Source organism: Oncorhynchus gorbuscha, linkage group LG01 (genome assembly GCF_021184085.1).
Source record: "Oncorhynchus gorbuscha isolate QuinsamMale2020 ecotype Even-year linkage group LG01, OgorEven_v1.0, whole genome shotgun sequence".
NCBI classification, from domain to species: Eukaryota; Metazoa; Chordata; class Actinopteri; order Salmoniformes; family Salmonidae; genus Oncorhynchus; species Oncorhynchus gorbuscha.
Window position 1 is genome coordinate 43835957 of NC_060173.1, and position 18203 is coordinate 43854159.

At 45.3% G+C, this 18203-nt stretch overlaps 1 protein-coding gene across 8 annotated transcripts in view; it reads right to left on the minus strand.

The window, feature by feature from the left end:
* LOC124038181 (A-kinase anchor protein 13-like) overlaps positions 1 to 18203 on the minus strand; it is a 99320-nt gene that overhangs the window by 25946 nt on the left and 55171 nt on the right. For 7 of the 8 annotated variants that reach the window (XM_046353764.1, XM_046353754.1, XM_046353729.1 and 4 more), the window contains exons 9-12: positions 7173 to 7260; positions 3437 to 3561; positions 1046 to 1422; positions 307 to 363 (exon numbers count right to left, since the gene is read on the minus strand). In XM_046353764.1, the coding sequence (XP_046209720.1) occupies positions 307 to 363; positions 1046 to 1422; positions 3437 to 3561; positions 7173 to 7260 (647 nt within the window). The remainder of the gene's footprint in view (positions 1 to 306; positions 364 to 1045; positions 1423 to 3436; positions 3562 to 7172; positions 7261 to 18203) is intronic. The other variant, XM_046353781.1, reaches the window with a different exon arrangement.

Below are 18203 nucleotides of genomic sequence, written 5' to 3' on the forward strand. Positions count from 1 at the left end.
AGGCAAGTCAGTTAAGAACAAATTCTTATTTACAATGACAATGATTTAGCCCACTGCAGTAAAATGTAGGCTTTTTTCCCCCCATTGGGAGTGGTTTGATAAAGTATTTTATTGGGGGGGAAACCTTTTTGCTTGGTTTCCACTCTTTCCAGACATAATTTGACAGTACTCTCATACTGTTTTAGAAAGGATTTTTCCACAGCATATGTGTGATAGAGGTAAAAGTAGGGTTAGCATTTTCTTCCCGTAATTGCAACACACCAGGGAGAGTCAGAATGGAAACATTGAGAAATAACAGTGTGGTACCTTCTCCTATGAAACGTTGGCTTTCGAGGCTTCCCCTCCCCTTGACTTCGCAACGAACTGAGAAGATGAATGGAGAGATGATCAGAAGACAGGAGAGGTGGGATGGACAGATAGAGATGGGAGCACTGACAATACAATACATGACCAAATGGGTGAAAATGAGCGAGAAGGAATTGGTTGCAATAAAAACAAAGGCTATTCAAATCAAGCCTCTGGATAGTGTCTCAGTGTCGCAGACTGAAACATTGAGCAGAATGAGTGATGTCAGAGGAGTGATGGTACAGTACTTCACAAACAGCTCGCGCAGCTGTTGAAGGAGGTCAGAGGTCAGTGTTTAACCTTTGACCGGGACCAGGCCTTTCCCACAAAGTCCACTTACACAGAGGAGCCTCCAGGCTGACTATACTGTACACAGGCCCTCTGAGGGACAAGCACAGAACACACACACACACACACACACACGAGGCCGTATGAGGACCACTCCTCTGGGGGCCAGTCTCTGTCCTAGTCTCATCTCTGTACACTGTACTTCCCAGGCTACCAGAGTCTCAAGTGGCTCCACAATAGATATAATCATACTGAGGACAAGTCAGAATACTGTAGGAGTTGGCGGTGTATGGTTCACACAGATGATGGCGTTTTACCACCATAGCTATCCTTCCTGGGGAGTACTGTATGTTTATGTGAGTGTGTGTGGGGTACATGTAAGAGGTCAGTGTCTGGGTCTAAGAGGACTCACCTGCGTTGGTTCACGTCTGTTTCTCCTTCGGGATTCTTCCCCGGGCCCCAGCTGTGCCGGCGGAACGGAGAGAGCGAACGGATACATGGGCGCATGACGGCAGAGCATACAGGCACCTCTGTCAGTTTGTCTTTCCTCTCCTCCTCCTCTCCTCCCTTCCCTGTTGTCTGCCAGGTGTCTCCAGAGCTCCAGCTGGTCCGAGTTCCCACCGCCCCCGCCCCGGCCCAAGGAGGGCCCACGCTGCCCAGGGAGGAGACACTTGGGGGACCTACACTGCCCTGAGAGCTGGCGCTGAGGGGACCCACACTGGCCACGTCGTCTACGGAGGAGAAGGACACTGACACCCTGCTGGTGCTATCCCTTGGCCCTTCCACAGCCTGGGGACAGAGAGAGACCCTGTTAACCACTGGAGTCAAAGTCAACACAACTCAAAGGCATTATATTTGGGTGCAAAAAAGAGGGAGCGCTTCTTTTGCATCAAGTATGAAGACAAAGAGAGGTGGTCATGGGAGAACGGGGTATGAATTAGTGATCAAATTAAGTTGCAGCTGTGTAAAAACACCATACTTCAAAACCATCCAAGGTAACTTTATTTTAGGGGATGTTGCAATTCAAAAATAAAACGGACCAACATGTCGGGACTCACAGATCATCTTCAGTGTGTGTGTATATTATATATTAGGGTTTGGAAAGTCTGTAGGGGACTTTTTTGCTGGAACAGACTTATTTTAGCTGGAGTTGCACATTATAACCTAATCTAACAAGTCTAGTAAGCATGATGTCAAATGTGTCCCTAAATGTCAAAACAAAAATGTCCTGTCTCATTATCTCTCAGGCTGTTTCTCACACATGCCAGGCCTGGGAGGTTAGGCCTGATGATGACTGGCCAGAGCTGTCATTAGTCTGAGCTTACTGCGGGCTTCAGACTGGCGAGAGGACAGGGCAAGGCAGGGAGAGAGACATACTGATGGGAGAGAGAGTTTTTTCCAGCCCTATAAAGGTTACATAACAACTGAAACACACACCCTTTAGGGAGGCAGGCTGCAGATGATCTTCATTGGGAGTGTATCATTAGTTTTCACATTCTCCAGCAGTGCCAGCACTGGGCGGGTGTTAAGGTAACGGTCGGCCGCAGTGGCTCGGAGCATAATAACCATACAGGCCTCTTTATGAGGAGAAGGCTATGGAAAATCAACTTCCAGAACAAATGACTCAGCCTGCCTGAGATCACGCAGCAGGGAAGCAGTCAGCCAGCTAACACTCTCTACACAAACACACACCTACACTAATCACACGCAGTAACGCAGTCACACACACACACACATAAACGCACATTTCGAAAATATGCTCTAGAGAAAATTGGACTTGGAATAGGATCGTTTTAAAAGAGCCTTTCGAGGAATGAAAAGACTAGTAGAATCGAGTCATGTTACTCAGGTCCTTTTTTGGTCACTGCCTGCCTGTCTCTGTCCAAAGTGCTGAGGTCACCCGAATTTTCAAAACCTGTTGCGTAATGACAAACCTCAAGACGGGAGGCGGAGGGGCAGAGACTGGTCTGGGAGCAGTTAGAGGGGACTTGTGTAGCTTCTCAGGAAGAAAACATTTGTTAACGTTTCTAACATTTTACTCATTAACTTACTATTTTTTTCCCTTTCTTTTCTTTTACATACCAACATGAAAACCTAATGAAATAAAACATGTAGCCTACAGACTGAGTTGAAGTTACAGTGTGCATGTGTGGTTGAGTGCTAAGTAGATGCCCGGAGAGGAAATGACCTCATGAGTGCAGAGAAACCAAAGCCTGTTGAAACCAAAGAAATGAGGATCAAGGCTGTAGTGGAAAAACAGCTTTGGAGTGCCGTCAACCGCCCTCCACTGAGTGTACACTATGAAAGAAGGGTGGAGGAGGAAGGGTGGTAAAGGAGAAAATGAAGGGGATGAGGTCATAATGGGGTTTGCTGGCCCAGGAAGGAGGGCTCATGGGAGCCTGCTGATGTCACATGGTAGAGGAAGCTAACCAGTCTGCTGTGGTCTGAAGGTGCAGACTAGCTGGGAAATCAATGGAACTACATCACCAAAAACATACAACAGGGAAGACATAGACCGTGTTGCTTGTTTTCTACAACTGACTCATACGGACTCATAATGTACTAATATGCTATCATGTCACAGCCGATGAAGACTCCTACTCCTCTCCTTACATTGTATTGTAGAGCATGGCGCTTGTAACGCCAGGGTAGTGGGTTCGATCCCCGGGACCACCCATACGTAGAATGCATGCACACATGACTGTAAGTCGCTTTGGATAAAAGCGTCTGCTAAATGGCATATATTATTATTATTATTATTGTGACTGAAAGCGAGTGTCTGGGTCCAGTCCAGTGTGCTCACCTTTCTGAAGACACTGTCCTCTCCCAGACTTTCCACATCACTGATTGAGTCTCTCAGGGCACCAGTGGTCGACAAGGAGCCTCCAACACTCTCAGAGCTTTCAGAGCACGGGGACACAGGGAATTCTGTGAGAGAGAAAAGGGGTATCAAGATGAGTGTCCGATACTCACCATGGCCTTGCCTTGTTTGTGTGTGTGTTGGTGTGTCAGTGTGTGTGTGTGTGTCTGCAGGGCTGTGGTGGTCACTAAAATTTCATCAGCTGGTGATTGTCAAGCAAATAACTGCCGGTCTCATGGGAATTGACTGTTAATTAACATAAACACATTTCAGCATCTCCTGGCCTCCACACATAGCCTTACAAGCCACTGATGCAGTCCTTTGGAACATTTACATTTTAAAAAGTCTAATAAATCCATGTAATATAGCCTACACCATCACAATGAATCCATGATTTATTTTCGACAGGTCTAAAGAAACATGATATGAAGAAAAGGAACAGAAAGAGGAACAGAATAGCATACTCTGCGTTATCCGTATGTTAGGTCCTGATCTGGCTATGCCATATGGCTGTGGGCTACACTAGCTCATTAAGCAGACAAGATTTGCTTAGAATTCCGTGGCATTTTTTGTTATAGTATGAATACAATTAAACATAGCTGAATAAAACAGAAAGGATATTTTCTCCAAATGATTTGAGGGAATGTGGCTATTCTATGTTGAGCGGTTAATAAAAATTAGGTACTCCTATATGCTGAATTTAGAGTTATTAATGTAACTTTAGTTGTTCCACAAACGGTGGGCTATATGTTTTGATTTCTAATACATTATAAGGCTGCATGATGAGACTCCAAGGATGATTTGAAAAATGTCGCTTGAAAGGCATGAGCTCTGCTTTGTTCTTTCACAGGCTGTACACACTACATCAGTCACTCATTCACAATTTGACAAGCACTTGGTAATGCCTACAATGTCATGCCGGCATCCCCTGTGTGGCCATAATGCACCCTAAAAAACTCTATGCATTTTGTGCTCGTTGTGCCCTCCGAATCACCTCTCAGTCACATGGCTCTCCGTCACGTGATCATGTCTTTCTCACAGGCTACAAGTGAAGACAGACACATCGGTTACGCAACTGAGCGCATCCTAATCTAATTCCGAGGTGCATATTGAAGATATTGGAAGAACTGTCCACATTTACTTTTCGTCAGCCAACAAGATGAGTAGACCTAATGAAGAGCAAAAGCACTAGCCTATGTCAATCTACTGTCCCCCATAGCACAAAAATCAACCTATTCTGTTCTCTGAGAGAAATAAATATTAAAAACATAGTCTGGGACAGTTATGGGATGCCATAGATCCCAAATTAATACAAGCAAGAGCATCCCAAACATTTTTTACGCAATGTAGCTGACGCAACAGATCAGAATGTTAAGCTTAAAATGTTGATAAACTATATAAACTAATACTTCACATAATAAGCGCAGCAATGTCCACACGGCAGTAGGCTATAAGCGCAAATGTTCCATAGCGGGAAAACACCATTATCCAAAGTGACCACAAATGTGACCATTCATGTATGCTTTTATTATAAAGGTGCATTTTAATGGTGAAAATGATCGTCCCCAAACTTAACTCACGTGCTGCTTATACATGCCAGTTAGGCTCTACAACCCTTGTAAAGTGGATTAATGTGCTTCATTTTAAGAAGTTATTTGGCCACTTTAGTTACTTTAGATACAAACCATATCAAAACGTATAGGCCTATGGGCTAGGCTACATGAGGTGTGTGGCTATGATTAGAAAAAGTCGAGAGAAAAAAAGGCATTGTTTCTTATGCTGGGCATCATTCATACGTGATAATATATCATTCACAATTGATAGGCTAATATTGTCACCCATCAGACTATTCTTGATTTAACCTTGTCTTACATATACTAAATAATATATGTGTGACATTTTGTTATGATTTAAAGAGGACCATTATCATGCACCTGTATTGAAACCGGGGCAGCGGAAACATAAATGTAATCTATGCACTTAAATAGCGAATGGAGGACGCTTTTCCTGTGGTTAATGTTCATGCCAGCCAGGTAGGCTATACTCCTGTTGTAAAGAGAAGCAATGTGCTTAATATTAGGAAAGTTGAGAAATAAAGGTAGTAAGCCTAGCCTATAGAAAGCTGATGGGATCTTCCTATTTTTAGTAGAGGCCATCACTGTTTTCTCACGCAATTGCACAGCCTACAGAAACCTCGTGCAACATGAGCTCATGGGCTCTCATGAAGTGTTTGATTCGATTTTTGATTACATTTGCATTGATGTCAGAGTGATTAGAAGGACAATAGAGTGCTGAGTACCAGGCAGTTAGCAAGTTTGGTAGGCTACTAATGACCCTCAGCAGCATCAGAGCTTGGAGAAGCCTAATTACCGGGACTAACGGTCACATGGAGTTTGACTGCATAAAGACAGTGAAAAATAGGGCCAACTCAGATTGTCCATGTAGCCATTTTGTTAGCTATTAAGTTAGGGATAGAAGCTGTTCGGCGGCCTGTTGGTGTCAGACTTGATGCACCAGTACTGCTTGCTGTGCGGCAGCAGAGAGAACAGTCTATTGCTTGGGTGGCTGGAATCTTTAACATTTTTCCCATGTCTTCCTTTCACATGATCAGGAAGAAAAACGAGCTGCGTTGTATTGATAGTTGCTATCCTCTTGGGTATGATGTTGATGACGTCAGATGCCGAAAATATTATAAGCTCTTTTTTTATTTTAACAAGAAGGATTTTATTGTTTGAGTGGGTTGCTGTTTTGTCATTGTTTGGCCTAGCAACCAGAACGATGGGACTGAAAGCGTCTCAAAGGGAGGGGACAAAGATACAGAGATGCAATGGACAATGCAGTGGTATGGATACCTTTTAGAGCTATGATGGCAACTGATCTCTGCACAGATGTGAACGCTAGTCTAATTCCTATGACATAAGGTATTTTCTTCCAACTGATCTCTGCACAGATGTGAACACTATCTTCTTCAGACATCAAAGGTGGTAGGGTTGCACAACATGCTAACCTAGTCTACAGGTACGAGATACATTGACTGATACTATGGGGACACATGGTACAGTAGGTATAGAAGTTCAGATGAAAGCAGGTCCATGCCATCCCCATCTTATCTGAATCAATGATGTGCCATTTTAAGCATTTCACTACTCTTACAGAGAGCTGCTCTCTTCTCTACAGTACATCTCAATCCTCTGAAATTAAGTTACAACCTGGTCTTTCCAACTGAGATCTTCCAGACATCAAATTATATTCTGACATGTGCTCTTCCATGATCCAAGCAAGGACCGCCATACCCCTGACAACCCTCCCAATCTTCATTTCTGCTCTTCTCTATCTCATATAACCTGTATGATAACTGACTGCCTGGCAGAAATAAACTGCCTGGGATTGGTCAATACAAATTATTCTGAAGAGTTCTTTTACTCTGCTGTCCCCATAGGAGAACCCTTTTTGGTTCCAGATGGAACCTTTTTTTGGTTCCAGATGGAACCCTTTTGGGTTCCATGTAGAATACTCTGTGGAAAGGATTCAAATGGAACCCAAAAGGGTTCTACCTGGAACCACAAGGGTTCTACCTAGAACAGAAAATGGTTCTTCAAAGGGTGCTCCCTTTGAGAAAGCCAAAGAACCCTTTTAGGTTCTAGATAGCACATTTTTTCATCATCATATTTAGACTTACCTGTGGATTCTGTTATGGTAGTCTTCACCTGTAATGTAGGATCAGTGCAGGGCTGGGCAGGGTAGAATGTCTCCTTCTCTCTGTGGATCTAGAAAAAAAATACATTTGGGATCAACAAGACCGAACTTATACAACAGATGTGTTTAGTAAAGTAGCGGTAAGCATATTTTTTTGGTGGAGAAACAAAATGACTACTGAATATACACCAACCTCAAGTTTTGTAAGTACTTTCTATTTTCAAAAACCTAAGAATCTGGGAAGAATTCCTAGTATTCTCAACCATGCTGTCTTGGCAGGTTGGTGTTATAGAACAGTCAGACAGATATACAATAGAATCAGTCTCAGGACATTAATATTGATGGCCTCTACTTTGGAAGACCCAAACCTACCACAGAACACAGAAGACCTACCACAGAAAACCTACCACAGAACACAGCAGACCTACCACAGAACACAGAAGACCTACCACAGAACACATAAAACCTACCACAGAACACAGAAGACCTACCACAGAACACAGAAGACCTACCACAGAACACAGAAGACCTACCAAAGAACACAGAAGACCTACCACAGAACACAGAAAACCTACCACAGAACACAGAAGACCTACCAAAGAACACAGAAGACCTACCACAGAACACAGAAGACCTACCACAGAAGACCTACCACAGAACACAGCAGACCTACCACAGAACATAGAAGACCTACCACAGAACATAGAAGACCTACCACAGAACATAGAAGACCTACCACAGAACATAGAAGACCTACCACAGAGCACAGCTTTGCATAGAAGGAGAAGAAAATACATGTCTGCGAGGTAGAGAGAATCTAATCACGTGAATGAAAGACCATAAACAGTGTGGCTGTGCCTCGATCTGACTCACCAGGCCCACATCTGGCCTATTCCCTGGGCCCAGGTCTGCTACAGTCAGTAGGCTCTCTCTCTCTGTGTCTGGAACTGGCTGTGTTGAGCTCTAACTGCTGCTCACCATACGTGCTGCTGCTGGGAATTTGGACCGGGAGTCGGAGAGGAATTCTGCCCATATGTAAACATCAGGCCTGATTGACATTCAGCTGACAACTGCTAGCAGTCTGAGGCTCTAGGCCACACTGGGCACCCAGGGAGCTGTTGTTGTGGGGCTTAAGTGCCTTGCTCAAGGGCACAACAGCAGGCAATGGCATCTAGGCGGACCCAGGATTCAAACTGGCAACTCTCAGGTTGCTGGCTCGCCTCTCTGACCTCTGGGCTACCTGCCGCCTCTTGATCAGTGTTCACTGTTCAGATGGCAGTAAGAACAGAATGGAGGAGGAAGAACACCACCCAACCCTCAGATAAAAACAAAGAGACTGAAAAGAGAAGAACACCACCCAACCCTCAGATAAAAACAAAGAGACTGAAAAGAGAAGAACACCACCCAACCCTCAGATAAAAACAAAGAGACTGAAAAGAGAAGAACACCACCCAACCCTCAGATAAAAACAAAGAGACTGAAAAGAGAAGAACACCACCCAACCCTCAGATAAAAACAAAGAGACTGAAAAGAGAAGAACACCACCCAACCCTCAGATAAAAACAGAGAGAAGAACTATTACTTTTTCTGGTAGATGCCCTTATTAAAGCCCAAATACATTAGTTGAATATTTCAAGAGTTACAATTTGGTAACTATAACAACCACACCTCTCTAACTACAACAACCACACCTCTCTAACTACAACATCTCTCGAACTACAACAACTCTACCAACTACACCTCTCTAACTACAACAACCACACCTCTCTAACCACACCAACCACACCTCTCTAACTACAACTACACCTCTCTAACGACAACTACACTTATCTAACTACAACAATTACACTTCTCTCCAGGGAGGGGTTTATTGAGAATGAGGACAGAGAGTAGATTCCATGAGGACAGAGATTAGATTCATACAGCTCACCGTCTGTTCCTCATCATCCATCATCAGCCCCAGACATCACACCCATTGGCAGACCACTCTTCATGTGATCAGGTCGCCAACTACAGAGCCAGTCTTCCCACGCCTTGTACATGTGTTCATGTACGTGTGTTTGTAATAAGTGTGTGTGTGTGTGCCTGCTTGCGTGTGTGTGTACGAGTGTGTTTACATGAGTGCATACGTGAATGTACTCGTGCATGCAAGTGTGACTGCATGTGTGTGTGTGTGTGTGTGTGTGTGTGTATGTTGAGGTGTCTGTGTGTGTATCCAGGAAATTCTCCCCTCACACACGGCTGTAGATACAGGGCCTTATTGTTCCGCCCCTGCTCAGAGGGACAGGGTCTCAGTGTCGTGACACAGGGGGGTGTGGGCGTCGCCCCTCTCTGTGTCCGTCCAATCACACACAGCTGCTGCTGCTCAGAACCAGACCAGGGGAACAATACGGACAAGTGACCTAGAGATACTGTCCTCTCAGACCACACAATGGCTTTATCACAATTCACAACCCATGGTCAGATAGACAGACGACCCACAATCACTTACAGATTACCCAAGTCAGGACATAAGCATGGTTTATCACAAAACAGAGGATACTTTAAGGCCTTTACCATTCCTTTATCGCCTATAGATGGCCTTAGTGTTGACTAGGCTTGGGGAGGTATACTGTATATACCGTATACAGGGGTATTTGGAAAAATGTAAATACCGTCAAAACTACTTATTTTTAAGTTTTTAAATACATTTGAATATTTGTAGCTACTTTTTAAGTTATTACCTGCAGTCAACTTGTGCAATTTCTTAGGATATAAAGCAGATTTCGTTCTTCATTTCACCTGTCACAAATATTATGAAGCTTACTGTAGTTCCCCAGTTGAGCCAGTCACAGGTTTGTTTAGAAATAGCACAACAGGAGAAAGCATTAGCACAACTGGAGAACATGTCAGCACAACAGGAGAACATGTCAGCACAACAGGAGAACGCGTTAGCGCAACAGGAGAACGCGTCAGCGCAACAGGAGAACGCGTCAGCGCAACAGGAGAACACGCTGGCGCAACAAGAGAACGCGTTAGCGCAACAGGAGAACGCGTCAGCGCAACAGGAGAACACTTTAGCGCAACAGGAGAACGCGCTAGCGCAACAGGAGAACACGCTAGCGCAACAGGAGAACACGCTAGCGCAACAAGAGAACGCGTTAGCGCAACAGGAGAACGCGTTAGCGCAACAGGAGAACACTTTAGCGCAACAGGAAAACGCGCTAGCGCAACAGGAGAACACGCTAGCGCAACAGGAGAACACTTTAGCGCAATAGGAGTACGCGCTAGCGCAACACGAGAACACGCTAGCGCAACAGGAGAACACGCTAGCGCAACAGGAGAACACTTTAGCGCAACAGGAAAGCGCTAGCGCAACAGGAGAACACGCTAGTGCAACAGGAGAACACTTTAGCACAACAGGAGAATGCGTTAGCACAACAGGAGAACACGTTAGCACAACAGGAGAATGCGTTAGCACAACAGGAGAACACTTTAGCACAACTGTAGAACGCGTTAGCACAACTGGAGAACGCGTTAGCACAACGGGAGAACGTCCATAGACTTCTATATCTATTGGCGAGTCTCTTGTGCCGAGCGCAGAAGGCGATGAAGTTACAATTGTGCTGTATGCAATTCACAACTAAATGTTTGCCATCAGATGTCTTATATTGTCTTTCTGCCAGAAGTCAAAGACCTCTGGATCAGTTCTCTCTACAGTTGCCATTTTCCCTGTGCTTTCTTCTAGTGGTTTTTTCCTTCAGAAAAGCATACAATCACAACTTTGTTAATTTGCACAATTTCACTTTCGCTTGTAAATGTCCCCACTCACCGAAAATTACATTCGGTAGCTACAAGCTACGCTTATATATAACTTTCTGAGTTGGATTTGCCTGTCTTTGCAATTAGGTCATGTATGTTTTTAATCTCGTTAGCATTTAGCTAACAGCATATACGTGATTTTGCAATTAGTTTGTGCTAATTTTCAGAGCGACTGTAATCAAGATATATGGAATACAGAACACATAAACCTCAGAGGTAGCTCAGTATATCTTCGCTCAGAAGGCTCAAACAGACACTATGCAGTACATTCTCAAAAAGGGACTTGTAGGTTACGGGGTCAAAAATGATGAAGTATAAAATTCTAGTTCACTGTCTATTTGGTTTCCACCAGCAAGAAAAGAAAGCTCAAGAAAGTTGGGATATTTTTGTAATAGTGGAAATATATCAGTCAGTCAGTTATCTGTCTGGACTAAACGGTTTAGCAGACAGAGTGGCCGGAGAATGAAACAGACAGTACAATGGAACTATTAAGAAACCCTGAACAAAGGATCCATTGGCTACTATGATTTATGACCTGACTATTAAGTTATGGAGTAATTCCACTGCTTTCTTGAGCAATAAAGACAAGTGCACTGATGTTCATTATTAGTGACAACTGACCTGATGGCAGAACTGATTGAGTCTTGTAAAAGTTCATTATATTTAAAAGCATTAAACTCATTAAAGACCATACGCATTTTTGTTATGTGTGCGTAAGAGAGAGAGAGAGAGAAAGAGAGAGAGAGAGAGATAGGAGTGGGAAAGAGAAGGAGTGGGAGAGAGAACAAAGTCTATGTGTACATGTCTCTCCTCTGTAGGGAATGTGAAAACATGTGGATTTCCCCAGGCTTGTGGTTAATTGTCTTTCCCCCACTAGTAGAATGTGGGGGGCAGGGGGCTTCTTTACCAGGTTTCTGTACAGTCTTAAAGTGGCTAGTGGACAATGCACAAGGCCTCATTGATGGGCCTGCCTACAGCCCAGTGCAGCACTGAGCAGCCTCTGTGTGCCCTGCAGCGCTGGGCGGAGGGAGAACACTACACTCTTATCCTACAGAAGCAGACACACACACCAGACAAACACATGTAACGTACAATATAGAACACGTGTACATACCGTACACAACATGTTCAGGTACGGACACATTTCCCTTCTTATCCAACAATGGATAATAGTTTGTTTTTGTTCAAATCTATTTTATTCTATTCTACAATTGTCACTGGTACAAACATAGATGAGCACATGCATTTATAAAGTAGATCAGTCTCCTGCGCTGTCTAGTAGATCAGTCTCCAGTCTCCTGCGCTGCCTAGTAGATCAGTCTCCTGCGCTGTCTAGTAGATCAGTCTCCAGTCTCCTGCGCTGCCTAGTAGATCAGTCTCCTGCGCTGCCTAGTAGATCAGTCTCCTGCGCTGCCTAGTAGATAAGTCTCCTGTGCTGCCTAGTAGATCAGTCTCCTGCGTTGCCTAGTAGATCAGTCTCCTGCGCTGCCTAGTAGATCAGTCTCCTGCGCTGCCTAGTAGATCAGTCTCATGCGCTGCCTAGTAGATCAGTCTCCTGCGCTGCCTAGTAGATCAGTCTCCTGCACTGCCTAGTAGATCAGTCTCCTGCGCTGTCTAGTAGATCAGTCTCCTGCGCTGCCTAGTAGATCAGTCTCATGCGCTGCCTAGTAGATCAGTCTCATGCGCTGCCTAGTAGATCAGTCTCCTGCGCTGCCTAGTAGATCAGTCTCCTGCGCTGCCTAGTAGATCAGTCTCATGCGCAGCCTAGTAGATCAGTCTCCTGCGCTGCCTAGTAGATCAGTCTCCTGCGCTGCATAGTAGATCAGTCTCCTGCGCTGCCTAGTAGATCAGTCTCCTGCGCTGCCTAGTAGATCAGTCTCCTGCGCTGCCTAGTAGATCAGTCTCCTGCGCTGCCTAGTAGATCAGTCTCCTGCGCTGCCTGGGAAAAGGAGATGATCAGCTATAAATGGATACATGTGGGTAGAGAAGGAAGCCCCTGGTGAAAAGAAACCCAATATAACGAATGGCAGACTTCAGACTTGCACTTTCCACAGTGACAGCCAATGTCTGGCATGACTCAGAGGCACAGCAAGGGAGAGGAATGTCCTTGGAGAGAGGTACATTTAAGTGCTTTGCTACAGTACTTACATTGCAGACAGAAACAACAACACTCCCAAGCTTAATTTAGGCCCAAACAATCAATACACGCCCTTGGAATAGGTGGAGTTGTTCTGAAGCAGAGACATTGCTGGAGAAAAAACATGTCAGACATGTTTTCTCCCAGGAGTTGGACTCGAGAGACACTCTACCCTCGTCTATCTGTCACCAAGTTCACTCTGCCCTCCTCGCCCTTCAGGGAACACAACACACAGCCTGAGAGGGAGGACCAAGGCTAAGGAAGGGAGATTTGATCTGACCACAATTCATCTTCATTTTTGGGGTGGAATTGCAATAGGGCCATCTAATATGGACCATCTTGTCTATTCCCTTTGAAATCTAACAAACCTGTGCATAATGACATCCTTGAGGAAGAAGTCATCTCTTACGCAGATCTCTTCCCCTCTGTATTGAAGCCATCCAAATCGAGTCCAGCCTCATGCCTGTCCAAAACAAGTCTGGCCTGGGTTCTGACACCCAGAGATGATGGAGAGCAGAGGGGAGAATTCCCAGGTCCCATGCCCAAAGATAGAGCCTGACGCCTGCCCCCAGAGATGCAGCCTGGCCTCTTATCGCAAAACTCAAATCCACAGGCCACTCTACTCTGTCCAAGCGCTCCAACATGCTCTGCTGTTCTGCTTTGGTCTGGGCTCTCTCAGATAAAGATACAGTGCCCTTCCTTACCAGTACATATATATATATTATTCACCAACCCAGAGCCCACATCCCACTGGAATTCCAGTGCTGTTCCCAGTCCCACCCAGCTAAAGTACAGAGAGATGCTCAAAGTGGTGGTGAAGAGATGCTGAAAATTTGACTTAAACCTGAGCGGTTTGGTGGAGCACTGATTTGTCACATCACTGAAACACCTCCCTTGCCTTATGCTGAAAGCACCGCCGTGCCATTGTGTTTCACAGGAAAGACAAATTCAGGGTTTTCCAGAGTTCGGAGCTTGTAGCTGTGTGTCTGTGGAAAAACAGGATCTGATCGAATGAATTGGTTGAGCTAGATGAGGCAGGCTTTGACGTGATACTTGAGGCAAAACCGATCCAAATCAGATATGGTGCCACTAGTAATAGACAACATTTGGAGACAGAAAACAGACAGAGGAATTTACACAAAGTTTACATAAATGATATACAATCCCGACACGCACAGACAGCAGAATATGCATCACATTCAGAATCCTAGCATTGTATTCCGTGACTCACACTTTGCACACGGACGAAGTGTCATCCAAAGTAAACAGAGGGAGAAAGAGATTGGGAGGAGGAGGGAGCGAGAGGAGACAGAAAGAAAGAGAGAGAGAGAAAGAGGGAGGGAGAGGAAATGAGAGAGAGAAAGAGAGAGAGAGAGAAAGAGAGAGGGAGAGGAAATGAGAGAGAAAGAAAGAAAGAAAGAAAGAAAGAAAGAAAGAAAGAAAGAAAGAAAGAAAGAAAGAAAGAAAGAGAGAGAGAGAGAGAGAGAGAGAGAGAGAGAGAGAGAGAGAGAGAGAGAGAGAGAGAGAGAGAGAGAGAGAGAGAGAGAAGAGTATGGACCACTTCCTGAGATCTGGCCAGCAGGCCTTCATTCTCCATCCAAAGACAAAGTCCACCCTGAGAGCACACTGCTCAAGGCTACTAACGGCTCACAAACACTCCACATCTCCTGAGCACACACTGAAGAACGGCAAAAAATTAGACACATCCGGACAAATACAAACACACACAAAGAGAGTAAATGACTCTTCTGTGACACGAAAGGTGACAGTCATCTTCCCAGTGTAGATGTGAAATCTCAGTTGTTACCACGAGGATACAGCGGAGACGAAAGGCTCCATGAAAACACGTCATGAAATTTGCTAAGAAAACCTACAGCCTGTTTTTTTGGGGGGTCTCTTCCACGACCACATCCACAGGCGTAGAGCGCTCTCTCACACATGTGGCAAGTAAAAAGATTCTCTGTCCATTCGTACCTTTATCAAAACGACATCCACTGTTCTCTCCCCCTTTCCACGCAGACTATACCTCCGCTTGTGTCGCTCGTACATCTTTCCAGGCAGTGAAAAGTAGTGGTTATTAACAGAAAGGCGCTAGATTCCAACATGAAGCTCAGGCTTGTGGAGTCCTTTGTGAAGTTTGGGGGAAATGAGCAACTCTTCCCACATCTGCTCGCAGAACCAGCCCCTCAGTCTGACCCTCCCTTCTTTTCCTTCTCCCTCTCTCACACACTCCTCCCTCCTCTCCTCTCTTTCACTGACATTTTTTTCTCTCTCTCCTCTCCCCTATTCATCGCTCTCCATTTTCTGTTCGATTTCAACTCCTCTTATCCTCTCGTCAATCTGCATCTATCCCCCCCCCCCCTTCCCCCTCCGTTTCTCCCGTGTGGCGACGAGTTGAACAGCTGTACCCAGTGGGTGCTGTGATGCTGAGCGGCATGGAGAGAGTGTCTATGGAAACAGGCTGATAAGGAGAAGCCACTGTGATGCATGACCTGCATACAGGCTGGCACCAGAAGAGGGAAGCTCTCCTACACACAGTGAGGAGCAACAGATCAGATAAACTATGACTAGAGACATAGTCAACTGCTGTTGCTTGTCCCCATAGGTTTGATGTAATAACACTGCTAATAAGGACAGTACCTTTAGGAATTAAAATCATACGTCTTCTATCTTTACTTAAGTACAAACATGGTCCTCGTGATGAAAAACACCCCAAGCGTATCACAATCTCAATGCGTGTAACATGTTCTCAAACAGTGGGTGTCCCGAAGCAGAGGAGAAAGCAGAAGTGTCCTCTGTGTGAAACACTTGAGCAGGGAAAAAAACTCCACATCTGTAGACAGTCATCAATGGAACGGACAAACAGTTGGAACCATGGCAACCATTACAAACTGTCCACATGACGCACAGAGAGAGATAGAGAGCGGGGGGGTGAGAGGGGGAAGAGAGAGAGATAGAGAGGGAGGGGAGAGAGAGAGAGAGAGAGAGAGAGAGAGAGAGAGAGAGAGAGAGAGAGAGAGAGAGAGAGAGAGAGAGAGAGAGAGAGAGAGAGAGAGAGAGAGAGAGAGAGAGAGAGGGTTGGGGCTCAGTCGGTCCTAACACGTCTGGGCAGCTTAGTGGAACGAAAGACAACCCCTGGAAACAAGAGCAACTTGCCCCAATTCCTACTATTCCCCAGGGCACACAGCTTGTAACATTATGAGAGGAAAACAACAGACCCAGATACATGACATGCTAATCATGTTTAGGGGACTTTTCTAAAATGGCAATTCTCATTGGTTAAAACCACTACGGAGGAGGGGGGAGGAGGGGGGGGTTAATCAACACTTCCTGATTTCTTCCAGCCTCTTTGTGCTAACCAAGGACTGGCTTCTATTCTCATACTGTACAACCACTGTGCATACCACAACAAACTCTCAACCCACGTCTACAGTAAATAACAACCTATTCCAAATAGTGAAAAATGCAGAATTCTCTGAAAGCAACCTAAGAGTCTCTGAAAGCAACCTAAAATGTGGTTGTGTGACAAAATGTCAATAAGTGTACGATGTTACGTGCTGCCTGCTCAGTAAACATAGTGGTGTGGGTGAAGCATGTGAGCTCCTCCACTGAGAGAAGGATCAATCGACATAAAAGGCTGTGGGTCAGGGTGAGTTCAGAGAGGTGGTGGATGGGAGAGGGGGCGCTCCGTGAAGGGCCCTTTGTAAGGCCCTGATGCATACAAACACAGAGGGTCTGAGCCTGAGCACCTATGGAGTTCTTGGGCTGGCATCGGACCTGTAGTCAACAGGACCTAGGTAGGTAAGTGGGGGGGGGGAGACAAACTACACGGTTGCGTGTGTCCTCATATCCTGCTGTACAACTACAGAGGGAGGGGAAGAGAAACCAGAGAGGAGGATGAATGGGAAAGAAGAGGGACGTGGATAAAGAGACACACATACAGCCAGACCCACCCAAGTCAGGTTCAGTGAGCGATGAACAGACTCACTGAAGAATTCACCGCAACTAGCTACCCCCTGCTTCCCCCCAAACCAAAACAATATGGAGGAAAATATCCTTCCTTTTATGCACTGAGCAGCCTCAGGACCTACAGTGCCCAGGCAGCCCATTCCACTGCAGTAGAGAAGCACATTTATAATCATGCTTGGTTTAGTAACCTGTGAAAACTCCAAAATCATAAACCATGACAATTCCTGACTAGAATGCAGGCTGTCAAGCACGCCTCTGCAAGATTAAGACAGGCAATATATTACTGAACCAAACATTCTGGCAAAAATATGTTTTTTATGTAATCTGTATTTTTCTTGTTAACCGTTTGAAATGCTGTACACATCGGGAGGTAGTTATACCAGAACACAACACTAGGGGGTGCCTGAGGACACACAGAGCTGGCAGGAACATTCATTATGGTTTTGGCAGGCAGCAGCAGCACAGTCTGTCCGTATTTCAGGACTTCCTCCTTTCCTGGCTGCTCTCTGCAGTACTCGCAGTTCTGTTTTACGAAGATTACTCAACTGTACCTCACACAAACTCATTGACACTGAAAGCTGTGTTGCATCATACAATTCAATTAACCAAACATTCTGCATCACATCTTATAGCAATGTAAATGTCGATGCTAATTCTGAACTGTAGTGCTCTACGTTGTTTTGTATACATTCTCCACTTATCGTTGAAAACTTTGGCCATCAAACACGTTCAAACAGACCTCTGGTGCCGAGTCTGTGGACCAAAATGCGGCTCCAGTTGATGTTAGACTGTCCTCTACTGGCGACTAAGGTTAGCACCAAATTAGTATTCCATGCAGCTCCTCCCACTCTGTAACAGCTCACAGGCTGTCTCTCTGACAGGTTGTCATAATCAGCGAGGCGGACACCAATGACGTGATTCCATCAACAGAACAACGAGAAACACTGCTGGAGCAAACTGAATTAGACGGAAAGGATCTGAGAAGTGGCATCTGCTTTCACTCTCACTGGCAGATATTTGTTTCAGGTGGAAGAGCACTGAGCGGAGCAGGCCCCGGCATGGACCTTCAACAGCTGCTAATAGGAAGACATGAATGAGTCCTGCACT